Source organism: Ischnura elegans, chromosome 10 (assembly GCF_921293095.1).
Source record: "Ischnura elegans chromosome 10, ioIscEleg1.1, whole genome shotgun sequence".
In the NCBI taxonomy this organism is placed as follows: Eukaryota; Metazoa; Arthropoda; class Insecta; order Odonata; family Coenagrionidae; genus Ischnura; species Ischnura elegans.
Window position 1 is genome coordinate 5,984,364 of NC_060255.1, and position 25,797 is coordinate 6,010,160.

Sequence of the window (25,797 nt, forward strand, 5' to 3'; positions counted from 1 at the left end):
CCAGTCTGGCCTTTTTCAAATAGGATAAAATTGACCATTGCCATTCATCTGAACTGGGAATTCTAAAACCAAATTATTTTTATATTATGAATACACTAATGCTGGGTAACGAATCGCAATCAATGCCTTTCGTTTTCTTTGTTGAAGGAAACTACCCTAATATCGAATATTTCGAAGCGCAAGGCTCCATACGTCGAGGGAGCTATTGGGTATATTGGAGGGATATCGTGGAGGTAGGGGGAGCTCGGGGCGGGAGGGGAAGCGGCTGAGGAGGAGGAGGGGAAGTGTGTGCCGCCTGAGGAAGGCGGTCGCTCGCGCCTTAAAGTCCCCGACGCTCTCCGACCAGAAGGATAGCTGGTGACGGACGACGCGTGCGCAGACTAGATAGTACGCTAAGGGTCGAGGCTGACTGCCCACGGATTCAAAGACACTCGTACTTGAGGAAGGCGGCGGAGCGCACGATTTTACAGCGGGGATCCATCATCCGGTGAGCTGCGAACCCTATTCACACCTTAGGGGACCACAGACATATCGGAATCCCCGATCCGTCTCAGTTCATGCTGCCTTTTCACTCTTCCGAATCGCTCTTCGAAAATCATCATTATAATCGCCAAGCTATTATTTAATTTTCAATATTTGCAATGGAGTATTTGCTCTCGGATGAAATAGCATTGAAAATTTAGGAGTCATTCAGATTACACCATCAAAAATATTTATTCCGAATAGCAGCCTCATTATAGATTACTTCATCATGATATTCGGCTGGCTCTATTGTTAGCGAATCAAGTGACTATTTTGTGAACATGTGGTAATGCGCGTGAGTTACAGTGTCCGAATGGAAAATTTTCTTTTCATATATTCGTGCTTTTAAATGCATTGAAAATGACTTGCGGTCACTCCTGTGGACGTTGCAAGCCTATATGGTTTCTAACCTCATCAACGACATGCTTCAATGCCTTTCTGTCATCCGCTGTGTGAACTTGAGCTCCCGTTTTTGTCTTTCTGAGCTTCATGGATCCAGCTCATATTTTGTTTCACTCGAGATCATTATGCCTTGTTTTAAACCTCCATTATTATAAGCTCAAGTTCAGTGAAGGTTTAAAAAAGTTTTTTCAAAATTATTTTTAAATTTTCAAAATGATTAATTTTAAAATTAAAAATTTCAACTTCATATGATGATAATGTCGTTGAGGAGTTGTTAATTATTCGACGAGAGATTGAAAATGTATATCATCTGTCGAGGTGTTGTTGCAGTGCAGTAATAATCGCACAATTAAGGTGATTTTGCAGGAATATTGTGGTTGCATGAAAGGAGTGCTTCAGGTTGGTTGTCGACGTGTTGACTTTGCGGAAGTTCACGGATATTAATAATTCCAACGGCTGCAGTAATTTTCTACAAATTTCAAAAAGTGTGAAAAATGACTACAGCTGTTTGAATTATTACTAAAATAGTCCTTCCTGTATTTTCACGCATTCATTGACTCAACTATTGGGGCATAGCATTAATCAGTCCCTTCAATGTTTTAAAACTATTTCTTGATGTTGATACCGAAATGTTTTTGTCGAAGTATTGAAAATATTCATCTCGTTCTCAGGTGTTTGCTCGTCATCTAAGTAATTACGATGGATTTAAAGCAAGTATGTGGGCTAATGGCGCGATTGTACTTTCCGTGTAAGAACCAGATGTACATGGGCTCTCCCAATATTCTGTCTATGAGATACTGTTGATTTTGGCAGCTCACCCCAATTTCAGTGAAAGGCGGATGAAATTTTAATCCAGTGCGGACAGTGCTTTCTATCTTTAAGTCGTAGTATGCATATCAAGCTATAGAAATAAAACAAACTTAGAAAGAGGAGTTAATTTTTGGGGACCAAAAGCTTATTCAAACTTATAGTATCCCGAGGTGTTCAGTGGTGGGAAAAAAACCTTCTGCCAAAATTGAACTCGGGTTCTTCGTGGGTCAAACTTCCAGGCCACCATATCTAAATTAACTTGGGAGGTTTCCAAGTATGTTTCTCAATTTATCCTTACGAAGCTGTGAAAGGACATTTGTCATACCCTCCAACAAGAAGATGAACGCCAAACGTGGAAATACCTGCAGAGGACGTCTCACTTGGGTAGAAATCTCACGCCGATGTCACCTCTTTTAAGCAGAGCGCTTGGCAAATACCACGAAAAGACACCTGTATCCTCAAAATGGAAAGCTCTGGCTTCGAGACCCTTGTGGGTCAGTCAGCTTTAATAAGCGGGTGCAAGCCCCGTTGTGATTCCACGGATTCATTTTAAGGATTCTTACAATGCAGTGGAACCTGTCTTCAGCGGGCACCGAACGCTTTGAAAAAAGTGGCCGCTCAAAGGAGGTGCTTTCAGGAATGGGTAGTAATATAATGAGCCTCCGGTATATTAGATCCGGGAGTTTTAGATCCTGCGGCAATAAAAAGACTATGCTGATTTTAAAAAATGTGCGGGATACATTGCTTAATCGTCAGATGCTCGAACTCTATCATCACACATGTCTAACGAGGGGAATAAGACACTTAGAAAAAATGAATTACGTTTTCTGCTTCTCCTTCACCCAAGTCTGGCCTCGAGAATTTCTGGTCACCGCTCGTTTCATTCATAGCCCAGAAAATGACAGTTGGGCTTGAAATAGAATTCATAAAACTATAACCTGGTAAATATAGCAATAGTCGGCATAAGAGACCTCGCCAGATATATGTGAACATGTGTTCGTGTGGCAGGCAGTTCGGCGATGTCTTCCGATAATTTTTAAAATCAATATTGTCAATGTAATGCTTCAGGATGTATTAATCCCGTTGAATAACCATTTAAAATTATTTTATTAGGATTTACGTTGGCTTTGAATATCAAATACTCCCAACATATCAAGGTCGGACTGAAGTCCTGAAAATGGGTGACAATGCGCCGCCTGGAACGTCAGCATTTTTTATTCGATTAATTTTACTTGCCACAGTCATTAAAATATTCGGACTCCCAATTTTGGCGGCAAATACGCGAGCTGGCCCTCTTGATGTGTCGCCATTTATAGTTCGCCATTGAATAAACAGGACAAGGGCCTCTGAGAGCCTAATAATGGGATTCAATTTGCTGTTTATGTCTCAACTAATAACAAATTTTCTAAAATTTATGAAATATAATTAAGATTTTTTGGAAATGCATAATAAAATGGAATTTGAATTTTGATAGGATGATTCTACAAGAGAAAATAATTATATTATTCTTAAGTTTTTGTTTTTCATATTTTCATTTTTATTTTATACAGCTCCACCAAATTATTATTGGCTCCATGCGCTTCGGAAGCTCTTTGGTAATTGAAGGCTAGAATATTTTTCGATCTCTGTCGTTTTGTTCTTCCCCTCCTAGTTCTCTAAGTATGCCTCCAACGAATGGATTAGGGAAGTGCGATACTGTAAGGAAGAGTGCTTTCGCAAATACCTACCAACCTCGAAAATCGTCTCTTTCTTTACGAGGCTGTGTAGCTGCTTTTGTTATTGTGTTTTTTTGAGTGTTTGAAGAGGTAGAAAGTCAGGGAAAGTTTTCGGAAGGGAAAAATGTTTGGTTCGGTGGTGAATGCAATGGAACCTTGTTGAATTCGAGTGAAATATGATACTTAAAAAAAATCCACTCTTATTTAATGAATAACGGGTGGTATCAAATTTTGTTTTTTGTTCCTTGTAACCTTTGTACCTTGGAAAGCCATACCAGGTCAGTGATATCAGCCAGCGTTACATAGGAAGTCGGGTATTTTTCCCGTAGAAAATGCTAACGGTACCGAGAATGGTTCGCAAACTTTAGGTTCTCAAAAATCACTAGCATAAAATAAGGGTACTCCTTTCCCGACAGATACATGGGATTTCTTACTTGATTACGGTATTAGAGTATGCCAGTTGGAGACTTCAAAACAGCGGCGTTTCAAAAAAAAAGTAAAATAGCTCTTGTGTATCTTCAGTTTCTTTCCTCGCTGGAATTCTATGGCTCTTGCGTCGAAAATTATTCGAAGAGTCGATTCCGGAATAATCAGGTCCGTCTTTCCTATTGCAATGATCATGGAAGGTGATATTAATTAAAACAGAGCAATGTTACCATTCTCGGAGATAGCAATACTACGGGTATTTTAATTTTTCGCTGTTGGTATAGAACTATGATGCGTTAAGAAAGCCGAGAGAAGTGCCTTCTCTCTATGTGTGCAGAATAATGTTTCAGAGAGTGGGTAGCCTTTGGAAAGTAGGAGGAATATCATGTAAGAAAAAGGGATGATACAGGAAATATATTCATAAGATGCAACCGCGCAGTTTTTGCGCTTCTGTCTCGAACAGTTCCTGGGGAATACGAATTTTCCATTTATTCTAGTTTCTCTCCTTTCCGAGCACAATGAAAGAATATTTTAGAAAGGTTTGCGAATAGAAAAGGTTTGCTTATTCCAGGGTGAGAAGTAGTGGAGTGATACATTAAGGTATGCAATAGCTCTCATTCTTATAAGCATGGCATTTCGTGAATTAAAATGAAATTTACATTGCTTTAAATGCTGCGAAAATAAGACTGGCTTCGTTCTATTAAATTTTTTAAACTTAAATACATGAGGTACTTTAAAATATTTTTACTAGTTTTGTGGAAGCAATCCATCACGAACAATTTCATCATTGGAAATATACATAAAATGTATTGTAAAATAAAGTTTGTTCACTGACATTTTTAATCCGATTCGATGTAGTTTCGTACCGGAAACCAAAGCCGCCTTCGAGATAACATCTCCCTTCGTGAGGTGGCTCACAATGCAATGAAATGCCGTTATATTCATAGTCTTGGTGTCTCTGACTGATAATAAACTAAGAACTAATCTTTAAAGTAACGCAAGGTGCGCCATTTCGGATTATTGAACGGGGTTAAGAAAAAATCAGTCATTTACAGTTGCAGTTTTGCAGTTTTTGCAGAATGCAGTTTTTTTCCACTAATTATCTGAAAAAAATCAAATGCCTAACCTATTACCATCAATAGCAACACTTCCCATTGCTACAATTTTCTTTAGCTTTATGTACTTGTGTTCTTTAATTTCGAAGTTTTGATTCTCGTTATATTTTATGTACTTGATTCTCGGCATATTTTAGGTTGATCCGACTCCCGCAACTTTATATGTATTTTGTTTCTTGTTATATATTATTTATTAGCTTGCTATTGCTATATGTGGGCCTTTGAAATAAATAAATTAATTAAATTAATGAATCGTCTGATAAAATAAAATGCCTAACCTATTGTAATTAATGAAAATAATAATTGTATTATAATTACTCCATGTGTATTGCGAACCAAAATACCGCTTCGATCAGCCCTCATATGTCACGTCACCGTGTACATTATAGGTACGTATTATTTTTAAGTATTATTGCATGTTTGCGCTTACTTAAAGATCGCATTCCGACCAGCATCCGAAGGAGCGGTGCATCGAAATAAAAGTATCGAAATTTGAATGTTATGCGTGCGTCCGACTTCCTGATTTCTATTCTCTTTCCGGTGGGTGGTTGTGGGATCAGTTGGTCGGAAGTCGACGCACGAAAATGCGAGTCGGGCGGTCCCTTTGGATCCACTGCGTGAAAGTGGGTCGCGCGCGGGTTGGTTTCTCTCGACACGATTCCACCCCTTCGCATATCACACTTTTTTCTCTGCCAACAAGAAAATTCCATTTCACTGAAAATGTATCGGCCTCACTCCGTACACGAAGTCAAGTACTGCTTCCATAGATTACTCCGGGAGAGGCTTGAAAGTCAACCAAATGCATCGGCCCACGGTGAGTGAGAAAAAGACTGCCAACGCTCATTGTATCTTCCCGAATAATATTGATATTAAAGGACTAATTTTAATTACATTAGAAATGCCATAAAGCTATAAAGGTCCGTTACTCAATGTAAAAATACAGTGATAATAAAAAATAATTTTTGAGCGCATTTATTTATAAATTTGTTGAATTTTTAATTAGGTATCCATGGTGAAAGAAGTTAATCAAAAAATCCTTTTAGGTAATTTCGCACGAAGTTGGCTCTCATTTGATGTGTTAAAATGGATTCTTAAAATGTTTCATGGACGTAAATTACCCATTATATCTTGTCAGCATATTTTTAGAAAGAATGATGTATTGTGCTTTGCTGCTTTGTTCGTGGCATTTAGATCATAAAAAATATCGGTGGCTTTAGTTTCTCGTTGGGGGATCAGATTCAAATCGCGGTGAAGGCACAATATTTTTTTATAGGCAATCCATTCCCTCCTCAATACTTCTTTGAGGGCAATCGAGTGCATTATGCCACCTTTAAGGTGGGTCGGATCGTTCGTTAGTGGTCCCAACTGTCTTCCGTCAAGGAAAGGCTAGTGCCAGAGGCGAGTTTCTCTACTAATGGCCGTTCACTCACATTGTAATAAATTTTTTTCCTTCCGGTATTAGGCATCAATTCAAGCGAGACCAAGAAACATGATAAACGAATCTATTGAAAGAATGATCTTCTCTAAAATTTCCATGGCGGTCATTGTCCCCTTTCCGAATTTAAATAGAATTTCAGAGTGAAAACTTTCACAACCAAAAACTAAACCTAATGCTCGTTGTGGTAATTATCCAAACAGGGCTGTATTTCACCAGATTGGGTATATCTTTAGGGGGGAAAGGTGTTGTTAGGGCTGTATCGTGAGGGGGTATCGTTCTAGATTAATGTAATAATAGGTTGATTCATTGCAACTTAGGGCACCACATGATTTTTTGTGTTTGAATATATACGAATGACGGTAGTTATGTGAATGAGGGAGTATCGCTGTATGCGCCGCTGCCATGCCACCGCGTATGATTCAACAAACCAATTCGAACTACGGAACAGATATCTTTCTTTATTTTTCCCATTTCTGGGAAGGGGCACAGTCCCCCCAAGCCACCATCGAACCACACATATCAATATAAATATTATCACTCTCTGAAATAGCCATTTTATATTTTGTGCTGCATATTATTCGTCCTCTTATGGAACATAATTAATCGTAAATAGATTCGCAACCGAAATCTCTCGAGCAGCGACAGATTGGTCTGAATGTTTTGCTGCGAAAAATGTAAAGTGTTTCCCTGGACATCAGAAATGGTCTCATTTTGTTGTGCACATTTTTAACGATTTTTCGTCTTGATACAGTTAAGAGATACAAATAAAAGCGGTACAGCGAAAAGTAGTGCTATAGTTCTCATACCTTTGTGTAGCGTGAGTTAGGATGGATATCTCTTTTCAGTTTCAACTTCGTGGGTATTAATTATAATACTTATTTGTCAATATCGAGATTTTTCCGATTTTTATCTAAAAAATTCCGTTATTCATGGCGAATGCGTTTCGGGATTTTTTTCATCTTCAAGGTTTTGAATGATCACAATTTTTCACAAAAATCACTTTATAAGGAGAATTTTTGGATACAATACAATTTCATTATTGTAGGAGGGGTTTTCCCCAGGTTTTTCTGTAAATGTAATTGGGTAAAAAGTGCATAATCGTTTTAAATTTAATTAATTGTAAAATCAGCATATAAACTATGAGTTAGACTTTGGAAAGGGGTTGATACGAAATGTTTGATACATAGATTATGAAATCGCGTTACGAATTTATCAGAAACTCTTTCAAATATTATTTTATTTCGTTGTTATCACATGGAGGAGTTTGTTGTACATATTTCCACTGCGCCTGCTTTATAAAATAGACCAATCATAAAATTAATGTTATTTGCTTACAGTTTGCCAGTCGTGGATATATACGTGGGTAACACGTTTGATTTGAGACAGTAATGATTGAATTGAAATAGATCAATGATCACTATCTAGTGCTATATAAAAATCATTTAGAACGAAACGATCGAAAAATATCCTAGTAATTTGCAATTCTCTACTTATGTCGTATTTATTAACAAAGTAAAAAGCGAAAAAAATATGTAATTAAATTTTTTTCTCAGTTCTTGTCCCTCTTTTTGGACATGAAATTATGAACCAGAATTTCTTTCCGACATGCTTAATATAACGGCACTGAAAAGTAAATATTAATCAATAAATACCTATATTTGGGGAAATACATCGACAGTTGTTCGTTTTTTTGCACGGAATGGGGGTCAATAATATTATTATATTATCATAATACAGATTTCGGGTGTCACATGGGTTATCAGAGAGATTTTTGGATATATATTTCACCGATACGGGCTGCATTACTCACGTCATATTCACCAGTACACACATAGGGAGACAGGGTGGAGGGTCGAACGAGCATTAGTGTGGTACAAATGGATGAGGGACTGGTCCTATTTCGGCTTCCTTCTTTCACGGGCAATGCGCGAAGCGAGTTTTCAAGGGCGAATGGTTCTCTAGCTAGACGCGCGATTGTTTACAGTTACGATATTGGGAAAATGGTGTCAGCGTTTGCCACTTGGCTTCGCGTAGAACTTCGAGCAGAAAGTGCATTCGATTGCCTCATGGCATGGCCAAAGTATCGCTGCATATCGTGAAAATAGTTTAGGAAGGCATTCACATTGATGATATCGTCTCCGAAGTCACTTGGAGAAAGTTTTAACACTAATGATGATAAAATATTTCTTACTTCCATTTTAGAAAACTGGATCGAGTATTTTTACACTGCAAAGATCGTCTATGTTCAAATTATCAACAACATTCATATGACTAATTTCATACACTCGCTCTTGTCGGACTAAGGCACCCAAAAATATTAGATGTAGCCAATTTGTTTTAATGTTATCATTTATGATTTAAACCGGATATCCATTAGTGTTATTGCGTTGCCTTTTTTTTTTACGTGGATCCCTGAAAGTGTAACTATTCCGCTTGTTATGAATATCTCTTTCGTATGCCATATCATTTAACCTTACAAGAGACCGCGAGGAAATAATTAATTCAATATATATTTTTCACTTCCCGACTAGTCTCGCTATAACTCTATACGCCTAGGGTTCCTCTTTTGCCTGCATAATTAAATGACTTAATATTAGAAGTGGTTATACATTTTAGTTTTATAGAAATTCAGCTATATCTCCGAGCATAATTTTTATATTTTCTTTTTTATATTCATTTGTTTCAACGCTGATTTGAAGCCATATCAGGGAATACGATGTTTCACCAATTCGTTGGGCCTTTGACCCCGTGAGATATCCTTATCCCATCTGCGTAAATATAGTTCAGTTTCTGTATGAATTGAAACAAAAGTTTGGATTATCAGTAACGGTTTTTAAAAGCAAGAGTTCATTTTATATTACTGGCTGTTATACTTGTGAGATTAAAAAATATTCATGTAATTAGGGCAGTAGCAATAAGATTTTTGGCTTCTCGCGAATGGTATTTTTAAACTCGGAAAAGCGCATACTGTTACATAAATACTAAGCAGACCAAGAATTCGGTTATTAAGAAATGTCTACTTTGCGTTTACGAAACTACTCTCGCTCTCATCGAAGGTTACGCAAGGTGAACGTTCTCCCGTGCCGTACCTGTTAGGTGTTTCAAATTTTATCACCGTTGTGGCTGGTCATCGAAAGGTCACGGCAAAAAGTGGGCTGAGGTGCGGTCATGCTTGGATAAACATTGCTGAAGTAGAGCTGCAGACGTATTGCCAACTCTTCGTCGTGAACGATTCTCTGACTCAGATCGAGCCCAGGTCTGGGACGATTGAAACTAATTGCAGAGAGCTGCAAAATTGTGTGAGCTTTGGCTGAGATTATTATTACACATTGCTGCAAGTAGAATATTGCCTGGTGGCAGCATTAGATGTACATGAATAACAAATGTGTGCATACAAGGTTTCTATCTATCTAATACAAAGTTTAGAAACAGAATAGACACCCTATTAAAAATAATGCACTAATTCTAATCTCATACTACTAAGAATTTAACATTTTCCCAATAAACCAATTTCAAACAATCCACTAAATACATTGATTCTAATATAATACAACTAAAAAATGAACATTGACTCAATTTCACACTCTCCCTTTTAAACCACTATCCAATTAATCAATAAGTGATGAGCACTTCTTCCTAAAAATTTTCGCATTTGCAGGGAAGATCTTAAAAATAACTTCAGGTAGGTCGTTCCACTCCTTTATTCTTCTATGTAGGAAGGATTTTTTCAAAATGTCTGTTTTCTGTTTTTTTAACTAAATTTAGAATTTATGATCTTTCCTTCCTCTGTAGCAGGGTGAGCCCAGCTTTAGACCTAATTCTTTCCAACCCTGCTCTTTTGTGAATGCTTTGTATACCCCGCATAGCCTATTAATGGTTCTTCTCACTTTTAGAGGTTTCCATCCTAAGCTCCCCAGCATAGCTGATACACTTTCCCCTCTTCCATGTTTTCCTAGAGTGTACCTGGCTGCCTTTCGCTGAACTTTTTCAAGCTTAAAAGATTCCTTTTTACAGTAGGGATCCCACACCGAAGTTGCATATTCAAGTACAGGTCGAACAGGGTCAGGTGATAAAATTGCAAAGATTGAAATTGTGTTTCCAAAATTATAGACGGGTTCTTCATCCGTTATTAAAGGCTCTTGCAATATATATTATTGCCAAAATGACCGGTGTTGGTGGTATTTTTATAATAATTCTCTAGCCCCCGGTGAAAGGTCTTTCCTTTGTAGGCTACCGATCAAATTATATTAATCTAATTTCCGCCTGTTTTTGTGTCTCTGTAACTTTATTTACGTCGATCCAGCGGGTACCTGAGAGGAAGATCATTTTGTGAATCCGCTCATTGTTAGTGTTAACCTAAGGGGTCGTATTTAGCTTTAGCAGATCCTTAGGGTGAAACTTAAGGGTCCAACGCAGGAGTGAAGATCAGGGGCATGTGGCAGATACCTCAATGCAAAATTATTGACTCGGAGGAAAATTACAAAAATATCTTTCATTGTTTTTATTTGATAGATTTTTTCTTAACAAAACCAAAAAAATTAATTTTTATGGTATTTATTTTTCTCTATTTACCTTTGGGTCAATTAAGTAAATGCAATAGGATTTATGAGCATCATAAGACAACTGAAGGCTGTATAATTTCTTTTCTCAATCGTAAATTTATTTGACGGTTGCATAGTTACGATGGTGGAATTGACGCCTTCGGGATAGCCTCTAGTGCTGCTTGAGTTCTGCCGGGAAACTAAAAAATATTAACAGTTCAGATGATGTTTTTTTACCATACAACAAAATTTGACTCATTTACCTCAATGTACAGCATAAAATTCAAACCAGCTCTATTATTGCAGATATGATGGCAGTTTCTGCTTCATAGAATACAATAATGTAGCCTATAACTTAATCCTAGTTGAATGTTGCCTAGATATTCGCGGTTTTACGCGTAATGTACCCGAAGCGTTAGTCAGTATTTTAGCGGTTGGACTGTGGAATTTGTATTGCTTAGCTGTCGCGTATTTGGGAATACTCCCGACAATTGAGGTCACATGCTCCTTCGAGTCAAATGGTGGGGAAAGGATTAATTATTATAAATTGCTGAGAGGCGCAGATTAAGCTGGAGTCGGTTTTAGCCGGCTATCGGAAAGGCGCCGTGCTGTGTGTACGACGTACATTTATCCCAATGTGGAGAAAAAAGCGGTTCCAGCATAACGCATAAGAAGGGCTTTGATATCGCACTGAAACATTATTATTATATCGTAATGAAAAATCTTCCACGCCTTTCTCCTCCGAATCGAGCGAATATGTATGGACTGGAATAACGCTTGCTCTTTTTCATGCAGCATCCATATTCATAGAAATTTCTGCTGCTGTAATATTTATAAGTCTTTCACATGCATGGTGGTGAACTGTACATAAATTGCTACGAGAAAAAAATCGTCCTGGACCGGGAATCGAACCACAGACCTTTGGATTTCCGGATTACAGCGCAGATCGCTTCGTCATCCAGGTTCCTGAATTCTAACATCATCTAGAGCCATGAGCCTCCGTACCAAGGGGACTGCTTGGAGGAGGTCCAAGGCTGATCTCTGTTGTCACTTCGATCGCATTTTAATCGGTTTTCAAAATTCTTCGCGGCGCGTTGATGAGTGCAATGCGATCCGTTTTTGTCCAATATTTTGCAATGTAGTGTTTGCAATTGCAAGGAATAGTATGAAAAATAATGAACTTGATAGATAACGATCATCTTGTAGATAAATTTCGGTTAACAGCCCTAACTATACCTTATTTCCCAGTGATACTCGGATCACTTTGTCCGTCTGCGACACGAGTGGCGACTTTTACGAATCCATTTAAATGCGCGACGACAAATTCAGAGGTGAACTTGAAAATCCTCTTTTGTAATATTCGTATAATTGCCACAGGAATCAAAGAACCTGGTTAGCGTAGTGGTGTGCGCAGTGGCCCGCTAAGCCAAAGGTCCGTGGTTTGATACCCGGTCCAGGGGAATTTTATCTCATTGCAATCCATGGATATCGCTGCTGCTACTTTGGCAGAAATTGGGCAAGCTGTTTGTAAACCATACACATCACAAATGAAACTGTGACTTGATTTTCTATCACAGATTTATTTCCTTGGTAGGACATGTTGACGTCATCATCAGGTGCAAATATTATGCTGAATAATTTATAGCATGAATGGACTTAGATGGGGTTGGGGTTGTGTAGAGAAAAAAAAGAAGCCCAGAGGTGGAGAGATGGATGGTGGTTTGAGTATTGCAAAAGGAGTATTAAGGATATGAAATTGAATATGAAGTTTCAATAGATTTTTTATTGTTGAAATTTGCGAGGTGGTCGAGTGATTTGGAGGCAATATAATTTTCAAGAGTGATAAGTGTTAATGTACTCTGCAACTCAATCTTCATTTCCCGAGAGCATAGACGATTTACCAACGCTTCCGCCAATCTACTTAGAGGCAGCAGGAGATCTATAACATCTGAGAGTGAGTAAATCTCGCGACGCATGATACCCAGTATTAGGCATAATAGGGTAGTTTCCTTTATCAAAGAAAACGAAAGGCATTGATTGCGATTGGTTACCCACCATTAGTGTACCTATACATAATATACAAATTATTTGGTTTTAGAAATACCGGTTTAGACGAATGTCAATGGTCAATTTTATCCTCATTTGAAAAAGGCCAGATTAGCGCCCATGCGATGCTACTCCACGTGACGTCACAGGGACCTAGTTTCTATACGAGTAGATAGGAGTTTTACATCGTCTGAGATTACCAATGCATGCATGAGGCACAGAGCTCAGGGAAACATGTCTTAATAATCACCTATTAAAACTGGCTAAGGTCGGAAAGTTTTCTTCGTTTGATATGGTATTAATAATCCTTATTTAAGCCAAGCGCTACCTGCTAGTATGGTACTCTGCTACCTGCTAGCATCCTGCGCCGTATCAGCGCTCAAAGCCTCGCCCCAAGGTCACCTCACTTGCGGCAGCGGGAACCGGAACGACGACACACGGAGTTTTCCCGGCATTCATACTTACCCGTCGCGTTTGAAAATTTTCACTTTTCATTTAATCGCGAAAAATAGATATCGTCATTTTAAAAATCTAAAAGCGTGAAATACGTACTCCAGGAGTATTAATCTTTCGATTTGGGCAGTAAAAAAATAATAGTAAACCACCCTATTGACCCCTTTCCTGTGTCTTAATATTTATTTGTCCTTTAATTGTTCGTTTTGTATATTCCACTCTAAAGGCCGTTTTACGCGGGGCACGTACTTGCACAACCTGACATGTGTACGAATGCGCAGTCAAAATTGCGTCGTGTAAAGCGGTGAATTGTTAGAACACATGCGAGAATGCGTGGACGTGAGATGGCAAAATAGCCCCTGTTCTAATTTCATTCGTGCATTCGCGCAATTCCACGCCATTTTAGAAAGAAGTGTAGTTCAAACCTTCACAATTCCGTGCCCCGTGCAAAACGGCCTGAAGAAAAGAATTTCCAAGAGCTCTTAGCATTTTGCTATTTCTTTCACGCGGGATTATTGTTTGGAATGGTAAAAGTATAGTACATGTTAGTATTTTAGGGTGTTTGTTATTGTAGGATGATCTTTTATCATGTGATATCGTATGTGATAGTACAGGAACTAATTTGAAGTGAAAATACTCCAGAAAAACTGGGTAAAGAAACGTTTCTAACTTAAAACGTGAGTAACCATAGAGTGGATGAAGACAGCTATCGCGTCTATAGAATCGAGAATTTATCACTTTGAAATTGGACTAAGGATAACGTTAGCGGTGGACAGCAAATAAATGAGACCTCACGAAAGCCAATTTAATTATTCATAGTTGAAGTTGATAGGGAACTTATGATTACTTCATTTTTGGAAATTTGATTTAAGTATGAAAAATTAGAATGTTATTACATATTTGATAGCAGGGGCGGATCCAGGATTTCTTTCTGGGGGGGGGGGGGGGGGGGACAAGGATACCTCGTAATACAAAACGAGCGCAATGATAATGGGATCGTATTGAAAATCTTACATAATTTTTAAGGGTCTTGGGGGGGGGGGCACGTGCCCCCGTGCCCCTCCCCCTAGATCCGCCTATGTTTGATAGAATTGACTACATAATGTACAAAATTTCAAATAACGTTAAATTATAGTTAGGTACCAATCTTAAACGTAGCATAGATAGAAGAATGAATTTTAAAATGCTTGGTTTGAATAGGCATTCCCGTTACGAATAAAATGGCGGTGGATGTATTTATGTGAAATATGTTCCCGAGATTCATATTGGTGTATCATTCGGTGAGGGTGAAATTAAGCTGTGGAGTCGTTAGGGTCCATTTGCTGGGGATCACTTATTGTGAACACTTGGTTTGTCTCCACTTTCCCCGTCATTTCTGTTGCAAATAATGATCATAAGTGACACTATCCTTTCATAGCAGAACAGCCGATGCAGGATGTTATTAACTTTCCCGCTCTGATGAGCATTTCATGAAGATAATCCTACTGAGAGAGACATAACTACTATGACTTGCTTCTAAAAAATCTGACCTATTTTTTGGAATCATTAGCATTAAGCGTACACATTTATCACACGTTTCCTCGGCGGTCGAGGCGGCGATATTTTGCCACGGAATTAACCTGTTGGTTAAGATTTTGGAAGGCGTGCGTATCTTTCGGCCCGTCAGTTACGTAAGTAGCACATGCTCTTAGGACGCTACGCCTGGAACCGGTTTGTGCTATAATGTTTAGGTAGCAGGGTCATCTCACGTCTTACCTCATAGGTATCTCAATGAAAGAGAAAACTCAGTCTTCAGCGAAAGGAAGGTGTGAGAAATAAAAATCAAAGAATTTCGAGCCCATTCATTAGGAACTAGCAGGCCAGCCGGCGTTGCTTGGGATGGATAGCACACAAGGAGTGGGAAATTTGGAACTAGGTATTCATGGTCACATGGCAGGATTTTTAGGTGAAGGAACAAAGCATGTATGGCGATGGCATACATATGTAACAGCAAACAATCGGAAATACCATTTCCGTATACCGCGCATGGGATCAGCTTATACCCCGATCCACAACATTGGTAGCTGTGTGTCCGTGTGTAGACCACCAACGTCTTGTGAACTCATACCCCAGCAAAAAAGTTTGCACCAAGAGAATTAATACGTAATATTTGAGTTGCGTTTTCCCGTTAATCGAGTGAAGAGGTGTGCATATTCGGCAGGATATCCAACCACAGAAGTTGTATGATGTGACGTAACAAATGGTACCTAATGAGTAAACGATGCAAAGAACACGTCGGATGTAACCAAAAGTAGGACTACGGGGTTTGAGAGCATGATATGCACCTACGTATCAGCTTTGGCTACCATCTGTGCTGCCATATGGAAACGCGTGGCGGACAGACAAACACCTACTCTTTTATGTTTATAGATAGAGATGAGAGGAGAATATCTGAGAAAGATCATGCATTATTCGTGTTTGTCTTAAATAACGCTTTTGATGTGAGTGATGTGCCCGCTGTTACCCAAAAGCTAGCGGAGAAATTGGAGATGCCATTATTACATAATTTTTTACACAAATAAATCATCAGTTATACTGGATACATTAGGGTAATACCAGGAAAATTTTTGCCAATGTTATTTTTATGAAAAAACTTAGACTATTATTGTTTTTATTGTTTAACGATTCTTTAACGATTAGCATAGGTTTCCTTGGACAATTTTCGAATAATCCTGGTCAGTATCCCCTCACGATTTGATTTCTCTCCTCCACTCTTAGAGGGGCGGGCCATTCTCCAGTAGGCCGGGCCGATCCGACATTACATTAGATTAAACACTAAAAACCGTACCCAATGGCTGAAATTCAATTTCAAAAGAAAGGAAATAGACATTTCCATGATAAGTTATAATCCCACTGTATATAGTTTGAACGCTACACCTATGGCCGTATTTCAAATAACCTATCCATCTTCTCCTCTATCCATCCTCATCTGTCTTATCTAATGTCGGTGTTTCGTATTCATACGTCTGAGCACTCAATCCGACCAGTCTTCTCCTTTATTTTAATACCATTTTACTGTACGCAATGCTAATCTTTTTCCTGAGGGCCTCTTTTCCCTCGGCTAAGTTTACCTATATCTTTCGCTTGCCTTTTATTGATTCTCAGTTAGCCTGCATATTTGTTGAAAGTCTTAGACGTGACGTGGTGGAATTTTGTGATCATTGTGAATGAAAAGCAAGGCCCTCGCAATTCCGTGCAATTCATTTAACCGACCGTGGTTTCGACATTGACCGTCAATAACTGTGTGTTTGTATAACCTTACCGCATAACTGATTGTGAGTGTTTGTTAACGCAGTGATTTATACCTTGTGATGACGTTCCACGTCGCAACCATGGTCGTTTTAATAAATTATGTGCAATTACGAAGTCTTTGCTTTTCATTCACCATGAACATTCGTTTTATGGCTTATCCTCACTATTTTGTGTTTTCCTTAATTTTAAATTCGGTCGCTTCCTCCCAAATTCTCAAAATCACATTTCCTGTGTCCGTTTGTAATTTATTATTTTCGTTACAAGCCTCTTTCCCACTCATAGGGACATCTGATAAGTCACGGCATGTTGGCTGTTCATTTTCTCGGAGAAATTTAATGATGAGACTGTGTAAAAGTGTCTCGTTTCATTCGTAGAAAGTAGGGTTAGTATTAGCATAGTAGTAGTATACCTTGGGAATTACATCAGAAAATGAAGGAAATTTAAATGAATGAATTCATTTTCTATGTAAGTCTGTGAAGCGATGTGCTAAAAGCTTCGTGATATTTTGGCAAATAAAGCATTATTATCGTGACGTTGGTCGTTATGAGACTCCAATTCCGACGACCTTTCCCGACAACAAAGACTTGCGAGGGTGTAATGCCCTTTGCTGGCGAGTTATTGCATTTCCGACGCCGTGCCTTATCTTGCACAAGTGTCGTCCTCAGCGCCGGGAAATAACATTGAAACAAAGGGACCAATGAACTCCTTATCAATCCGCTTGTAAATTATGCCCCCGGGAAAAATATCCTCTTGACCTAATTAGAATGAATGATATCCGCAGTACAATAAGGCCAATAACACCTCATTTTTTGGGACTTTATCTTGCGCTGATAATACATAATATTTTATTATTACATAATCTCCTATTTCTCGGCTTTCCGGTACCTTTTGGTGCAGGGGAGCTTTTTCCTTGTATACCAAATTGTATATCGCTAAATGTTTTCCCTTAGAATTTGACGTCTAATCTATTGAAGTTGAGTAGACTAGAATTATCTTCTGCAGTCTTAAATATATTATTTTGTCAAATTAATTTTTTTCTATGATGGTATGGAGGTATTTCAGACTAATCCTGTTGATTAAATGATGTTTTGCTTAAATGCTACTTTTTATTGATGTCTTGATGTTCTTAAATTAAATACGCTTGTGTTTTGCAATTTTGAATTTTCTCATGGAGGCATTCGAGATCTGGGTATAGAGAAGAATGGAGAGGGTGCAATGGACGGAGAGGAAAAGGAACGACGAAGTGCTGGAAATGGCTGGCGAGGAGAGGCAGCTTTTAGATGAGGTACGGAGGAGACAGAATGTATGGATGGAGCGAATACTTAGCGGGGAGGGGATGTTGAAAGTTGCAGAAAGGTTTCTCGGGTTTTCCACCGGTTGATGTCGTCCATGTCTCCCGACGTTTCGATCCGTGACTTGCTGATCATCCTCAGGGGATCTTCCGAATCTTCTTATTTAACATTTATAAAACGATTAATATTTCGATATATTCATGAAAGCGACGTACACAATGTGCTTCGCTTTTCACTGCAACCTGCGGAGGAGGATCACGCTGACGTCGGTTTTCTCTCTTTAAGTGGTGTAAAACTGGTGAAACAGTTCAATGATCAGTGTTCGTATTGATTTCCTGTAGTGAGTGATTACTCACAGAACTCCTGTTGGACTGCTCTCTCTCTGTCACCGTTCAAATTTTATTTCCGGTGATCAACCCTATTGGGTGAGAAAGACACGTGCCTCCGTATTATTTTCCATTTCATAGAGGTGATAAAAACAATAGAGGGCTTTTCAAATTGCTTTTAGAATTATTTTATTTATTTATTTATTTTTATTTTATTCTAAAACCACCGGATACAGCTCTCATTGGCCATTTTACACCGGGGTGTTCAACATATGTAACAGTAAACGTACACAAACAACCATGCCCTGGACCGGGGAAACCTACCCAGGCGGGACTCGAACCCGCGACCTCTTGTTTGGCAGGCGAAGACGTTACCCCGCCGCCACCGAGGCCGGCAAACTTAGATACTCCTTGGATGTGATTCCCAACCAACCAACTTCGGGTTGACACTCTAATTAAATAGGTTAGAGATATCTAATTGATGATTTCTAGTGAATTGCATTTTTAACGATTTCTTCTACTTGTAGGCACACAAAAAGAGGCCATGGTTGTAATTAATTTTTTTTACTCGCCTGAAAATACAATCTAGCTTAGAATTCAAGTAAAAAAGCTAAAGACACGGCTTAACATCCATCATTTATAATGGGGACGATACATTAGAAGATTTAATGATCTCTTTTTCGGTTTTCATGGAGTCTTCCCGTCCGCCAGCTCAAATGCGAATGGAGATTAATGACGCTGCCAATTTAGGAAGCCTTAATAAACGGAAACCACTCATTCCATACGGACACATTTTTCTGATTAAAAAAATCAGTCTTGCCTTCTCGAAACGGACGGAAGGAAGGAAGAATTGAATTGTGCTGTTGATGCTGTGACTCAGCACAGTTTGGAAAGTGGATTTTTATTTTTATTAGACGATGTGAATGCGCATCCGTTATTCGATTCACGAATGTTCTGGCTTGGACCAGACAGTCTACTATTCTTCTAAGTGGGACGAAAAAAACGGAGAATCATGAATATCACATAGAAAGTCTCTGAGCGTAGCCTGAGGAAGGCAGGAGAGAATGAAAGTGTCATAGATCTCACAAATTAAGCTATCCTCCTCAAGGCGACTTAAGCTGTCTCGTGTTGGTACGGAAAGCTAGCGAAATTTGAAGAGTGAGTGAAACTAATAACTGGCACTCAATTGACTATCGATCTTGTCTGTCTTACCGTGACCGTAATATTAAATATTTGCTTTCTTCTTTCTCTGATGTATCTTTTGCTTTTAAATATCGTTATTTGACGTCAGTAAGAATGCCTTAAGCAATCATGGGCTTCATAAAAAACTGTTAAAATTTACAGTAAATCATGGCGTATTTAGCACTGGATCCTTTTAACTTTGTTTACAAGTTTATAGATTGGCGATTAAATCACTTTTCACTCAAACTTTAGCTCGTTTTCTTCGTTAATTTTTGGCGAATCTCATCCAAAGTTATACTTAGTGTTTGTAAAATGCGCAGCCAACAGGATTCGAAGAGGCAATAGAGAGAAATTTACATTGCGATGAATCAGACGCGTTGAAATATTAGACAAGAAGAAGGAATGAAATGTCAAAAGTCATTATGAATCTTTTTCCAACTAAAACATCGGCATTCTGTCTTCATCGTTCGGTGGGAAAAATGATCAGTACCTTTTTAATCATAAATTTGTTTCTGTGAGCAAAAAAGAGTTGGACGCTTCCCTTTGTATGTACAATGTACATGGTACATATTTTACGAATTGTGTGGACATCATGTTCTCCTTCTTTTATCTACAGGTAATATGTGGCTCCCTGTGGTTTTATTCGTCGTCATACTCTTAATTCTTGCCTACCTCGACACAGTAAAGCCAAAGAACTTCCCTCCAGGTATGTATTTTTTCTTTTTTGCTTAAGTTACTTTTTAGCGAATTTTGAAATCGATTTATTGTTATCACAAGATAGTTTTCTTACGTCATGTTTTACAAGATACAGTTCCTGAAGCTTCAATTTTAATCTTAAGAACACCTTTGTCTTGAAACATCGAATGGCAAGTTCCCTGGTGATTCATTGAAAGTATACTTGAAACCATACTTCTAAAATTCTTCCATTCTTCGCTTTCTCGCACATCAGATCTTTAGCCCGCAGGTGATAACTATGGTTTATTCTTTATAGCCCTCATTTGCAGTCAGTCCATAGATCGGATTAGTAATGATTATACATGCAATAGGTCAAAACGAAGCTCCTCAACTATTACAAAATTCATTATTGATTGTAATGACCATGGAAAGAAGCGAAAAACAACCGTAATCCTCAGAGCTTGGTCATTAACTCTCATCGGTGTTATTTTGAAAAAGATAGCATATTGCCTGTTGAGATATCCATGAGGTGAGACTATGCACTTGCATGGATGTTGGTTTTTAGGAATGCAATACGATCTCACCAGCGGATATATACGAAGGGTCATTGTCTTCTACTAAAACTTCAGGCTAAATCTTTAATTTTTAATCTATGTAGAGCTAGTGAAAAAGGGAAAGTCTGCGCCATTATTGGTGTAAGAACTTTCGCATCGCGGTTTGAACCCGCGGTCCGTATGTTTCCGTTCAATGAAGCACGGTAAGATTAGTATCAGTCATATAACCGGAGTTTATACTGGCTAGATGTTTCAAGATTGTGTGGATATACATCAATGCACCGGGGTATCCCTCATTGTTTTTATAAAGCAGGCGCTCCTTGAGGGCTTATCATGGTTTCTGATTCCCTTCAATGGCTCAATATGTTAATTATCATGAATACGGGGAGATACGATAGCGAAAGTCAACGATACATTCACTCTGTTGTACATAAATTCTGCCTTCGGTGGATACACCCTCAGTGTGCAGTCACGCATGTAGGGAAGCTGAAAGCTTGTAAATGGGTTGTGTCTACTATGACTGGGTTACTAGAAAACTGGGACCTTCCTCCAAAACAAAAATGAATCAAGCAAGGCCCACCAAACCTATTACATTGCAAAAATGCAAAGGATGAGTTAAATGGAACGCATCGCTAGGAGTATCTTCCGATGGATATCATTCATTTGGCATGAAGTCATTGGTAGGGCTCTTTAATTTTGAGAATATGAATTTTCGCGATCTCGCCAATACGTACAATTTTTTAATGTGATATCAAGTTCCGAGGTCCATCAAAAATAGTAAGAAAAAGTCGCAGATAACCCCAAGAATATAAATCGTGTAAAAATGCAAAAATATAATTACCAAGAACATTTTTTATATTATTATTTTAGATGCGCGTCACTGAAAAGTCTAAAGTCCTTTATTTTATTATTATTACGTAAATTATAATTTTCAAATCAACGGAAGAGACGCTGTTTCGGGATGTTAAATCTCATAAATCATAAACTTGCACTGTTTTCAAAGCTCAGTTAGTTAGAGGAACATTATGAAATTTACTCTTCCGTCCAACCTTTTGATTGTATTATAAACTATTTCTTGTCTGAAATAAGAGCAACGGTTCCAGTTTTAGCATTTGTCTACCTTTTTTGATGAATACTTACCCTGTTCACATCACGTTATGATTATACTTACAATCTTAATCCTCACTCTCTCCTCCCTAGAATTTGCCAAATTGCCAGGATTAATATTTTCATGCTTGATCCCTTCGACTTTCAACTATGCATTGCTTGGTTCTTACCTTTAGAACTATCTGTTATGGGTGTCTTTACAAAGGAAGCGATAGCTCTTGCTCTCACGCTTACCCGCGACTGTTAATCTTCCGCAATTAAGATATAGCGCATTGAAAAAATTTCCCTCATAAATTATTGATACATCACATTCTTAAAGATGTGAAAAACTGTAATGTGTCTTCTAAACGCGTTTATATATTCTCCACCGACCTGTATTCGATGTGGTCTGTATCAGTCCGTCCATTTTAGTAATTTAAATCAAGCGCGTACGATAGGGCAAAATAAACAAATGAATGCCGAAAATTGTGAAACGTATTTCGAAAATTCTGTGAAGGTACGTACCAACAGCAATCGGTAATAATTCTTTACCGGATTGTGATTCAGCAAATTTCATGAGTGTGAGTGCTTGATAAATTGGTGCTAGAAGAAATGATTTAAAATCAAGGGCATTTATTGGAATTTTTTTTTGACAATTGTTAGTTTTTCATTGGATTATGGCTTATCATTTGTGTACTTAACATGCATGCTTCCATGGGAAGGATAATTTTAGCATTCGTGTAGCCGTAGAAGTATGTACCCGTAAGTAACTTTAAGGAACCGCAATAAAACAATGCAATGCATCAGGTCAATCCATTGTTCAAGAATTCTTACTAATATTTAGTCGCATCTCTCCATCAATTCACCACCTGAAAGTCATGCATTGAAAAACCTTTCTTGTTGCATTACCAGTAATGCAACAAGCAAGGTTGTATACAAGTATACGTGATGCTATTTAACGCTGTTTTTATGAACGCAATCTGTTTCGGCAATCCGTTTTTACTGTTAATAACCAACATTGGTCGGTACCGTTGATTGATTTCTGCACTTTTGAGTATTTCTCCTTATAATTCGTATTTAAACGATTTGTTTGATATATTTTTTTTAATTTATGAATGTAATATAGGTCCCAGATGGTTGCCAATAATTGGAAGTCTGAGTACTGTCTTAAGGATCATCCGCAAACATGGTGTTCATTATTTGGCGTGGGCTGAACTTGCCCAGGAGTATGGCACAGTTGTTGGACTTCGACTTGGATGGACCAAGTACATCCTTATTGCTGGGAAGGAGGCAGTGACAGAGGGCTTGGCCAGAGAGGAGTTTGATGCCAGACCTGATGGGTTTGCCTTCCGACATAGGACGATGGGCATTAGAAGAGGTAAGTTGTCTGTATTTTATTTCTTCTTTGTTGCTGCTTAGAAGACTCTGACTATATTGTCCTTGGAATTATTATGAGTTAATGAGTTTTAATATCACCCACCATCAAGATATTTTGAGTAAAGTTACAAATTGAAGGATAGCCTGCTGTTGTAAAAGAACAATTGAACTCCACCCTGGTAGTTGTGATATGGTCATTGGCGGATCCAGGGGGGGGGCACGTGCCCCCCCCAGACCCGTAAAAATATGCTAGATTTTTAATAAGGTCCCATTATCATTTCGTTCGTTTTGTATGACGAGGTATCCTTGTGCCCCCCCCTGAACAAAATCCTGGATACGGCCTTGCTTGTGCCCCTCCCAGAAAGAAATCCTGGATCCGCCCCTGGATATGGTGGCAAATTCAAAGGTGCTTAAATGAATTTTTATGCTTACAACAAATGTTTCCAAAGTGTCCTGCTTAGTGTAATAGGCTCTCGTCATCAAGTGTACCACAGGCACTGGCAGAAGCAATGGTGCAATAATTGGTATGTTGTCTCTCTTATTATTACAATAATGCAACCTCCGTTGCTTTCTTTCACAAGTGAGATCGCCATAATGACAACCTCTCTTTGGGAAGTCAAGCTCCTATGTTTGGAATTACTGGATTTTTCACCAGCACACATCTATATGGTGGAGGTGGCTCTGCCATGGCATAAACACTGAAATGTTGTCCACCCTGCAACACCAGTGTTGAGTCTGCTGAAATTTAGATCAAGAAACTTCCAAATAATTCTCATCGCTAGGATGCACACTCTTTTATATAACCTAACCTATATTATTTAATCTTAGATGATATTTAACCTAAGTTCTGTATTCCTAACTTGGAATTGAAGCTTTAACTGATTACAGTGGTTAGTGATCAAATTGCACTGTTGAGATAATTGCCTCACATCGTAAAAACACATCCACATGCTGCAGCCATCAAAATTTTATTGCCTGTGCAAACCTCTAATCTATAATGTGGAAGAGATCTATGCCGACATCTAATAAAAGATGGAGTAATTGATAGTCACATAGAAAATGCTTATTAGGGTAAGTATTTTAAAGCGAATCTACTGAGAATATCATTTTTAGCCCAGTTAACAATGGTCATCAGCTAAAGCTTCAACTTCAAAGGAGAGGCCAACAAGGATTCTTTTGTTCAAAGTATACCGGGACTAGCCGCGGTGATAACTTTTTACGGGAGTCACCAGCAATGCACAATCGTGCGAAAGATCCACAGAGAAAAAAATCATTCGCCTTGACCGGGATTCGAACCCAGATCCCCCGATTTCCGGTCGAGTGCTTTAGCCAGTTAAGATACCGAGGCGTCATTCTTCCCTGTGGATATTTTCGGACACTACCGGACAAGACAAGACTTTGGACTGCTTGTGACATCATATGCTCTGCAATCCAGTAACTTCTTGTCCGGTAGTGTCCGAAAATATCCACAGGGAAGAATGACGCCTCGGTAGCTTAACTGGCTAAAGCACTCGACCGGAAATCGGGGGATCCGGTCAAGGCGAATGATTTTTTCTCTGTGGATCTTTCGAAGGATTCTTTTGTGGCTGACCTAGTACATCACTTTCAGCTTTTATAATTATTGTTTAAAATTTATACTTTAGCTTTTCGCAACTTTTGTGATTTTCCCCTCTTGCAGGGGTGATCTTCACGGATGGTGAGGAATGGAAGGAGCAGAGGCGGTTCTCCCTCCGTCACCTCCGAGATCTTGGCTTTGGCACTCGTTCAATGGAATTGATGCTGAGAGAGGAGGCGATTGAGATGGCCACAAGGCTGGCTGATATGGGTCGCAGAGCTGGCCCTGCTGGGCTGGACGTTCACAAAGCGTACACCATTCCCGTCTTAAACTCGCTGTGGGTGATGACGGCTGGTGAGAGGCACCCACACGATGATGAGAAGCTCCTCAAGTTCACTGGTCTCGTTAACCAGATATCTCGCTCTATAGATGTGTCTGGAGGAATATTCAATGCCATACCATTCCTTAGGTTTCTAATGCCAAGGTTCAAGGAGTATGACAGTTTGCACAAGCAAATGTGGACCTTTTTTCAGGTGAATTTTATAAAAATTTTCATCATAGATTTTAGATAATACTACAGTTAATTGGAAGTTTATTGTGTCTCATGATTATTTTTTGATTAAAATAGATAAAGTAAAACCTCTATGTAGTGAACCTCTTTACATCATAAACCTCCATACTTCATTCCTCTGCTACGGTCCCTTCAGATTTACATGTAAATTTATAGGCAAACCTCTATGCAGTAAACCTCTTTATCTCATAAAACCTCCAGTTATCATACCTAAAGGCCTGGTTACACGATACATGAACACGTACGGGTTAATGTCTAAATGTATGAATTCGAGAATGAACGCCAAAATGCACCGTGTGACCACACAACTTGTGCGAATGCATGAACGGAAAATAGAACCTGCTCTAATTTGGTTCATGCATTCGTACATGTTTGGTTCCGGTCCACCAAAATCATTCACGCAAACGTACATTAACTTGT

At 38.7% G+C, this 25,797-nt stretch overlaps 1 protein-coding gene across 1 annotated transcript in view; it reads left to right on the forward strand.

Annotated features, from left to right (window-relative positions):
- The first annotated feature begins 338 nt into the window (after positions 1-338).
- LOC124166645 (methyl farnesoate epoxidase-like) overlaps positions 339-25,797 on the forward strand; it is a 32,456-nt gene continuing 6,997 nt past the window's right edge. Inside the window, exons 1-4 of the mRNA XM_046544263.1 lie at positions 339-487; positions 20,176-20,265; positions 23,001-23,252; positions 24,930-25,339. Coding sequence (XP_046400219.1) covers positions 20,181-20,265; positions 23,001-23,252; positions 24,930-25,339 — 747 coding nt within the window. The 5' untranslated portion in view covers positions 339-487; positions 20,176-20,180. The remainder of the gene's footprint in view (positions 488-20,175; positions 20,266-23,000; positions 23,253-24,929; positions 25,340-25,797) is intronic.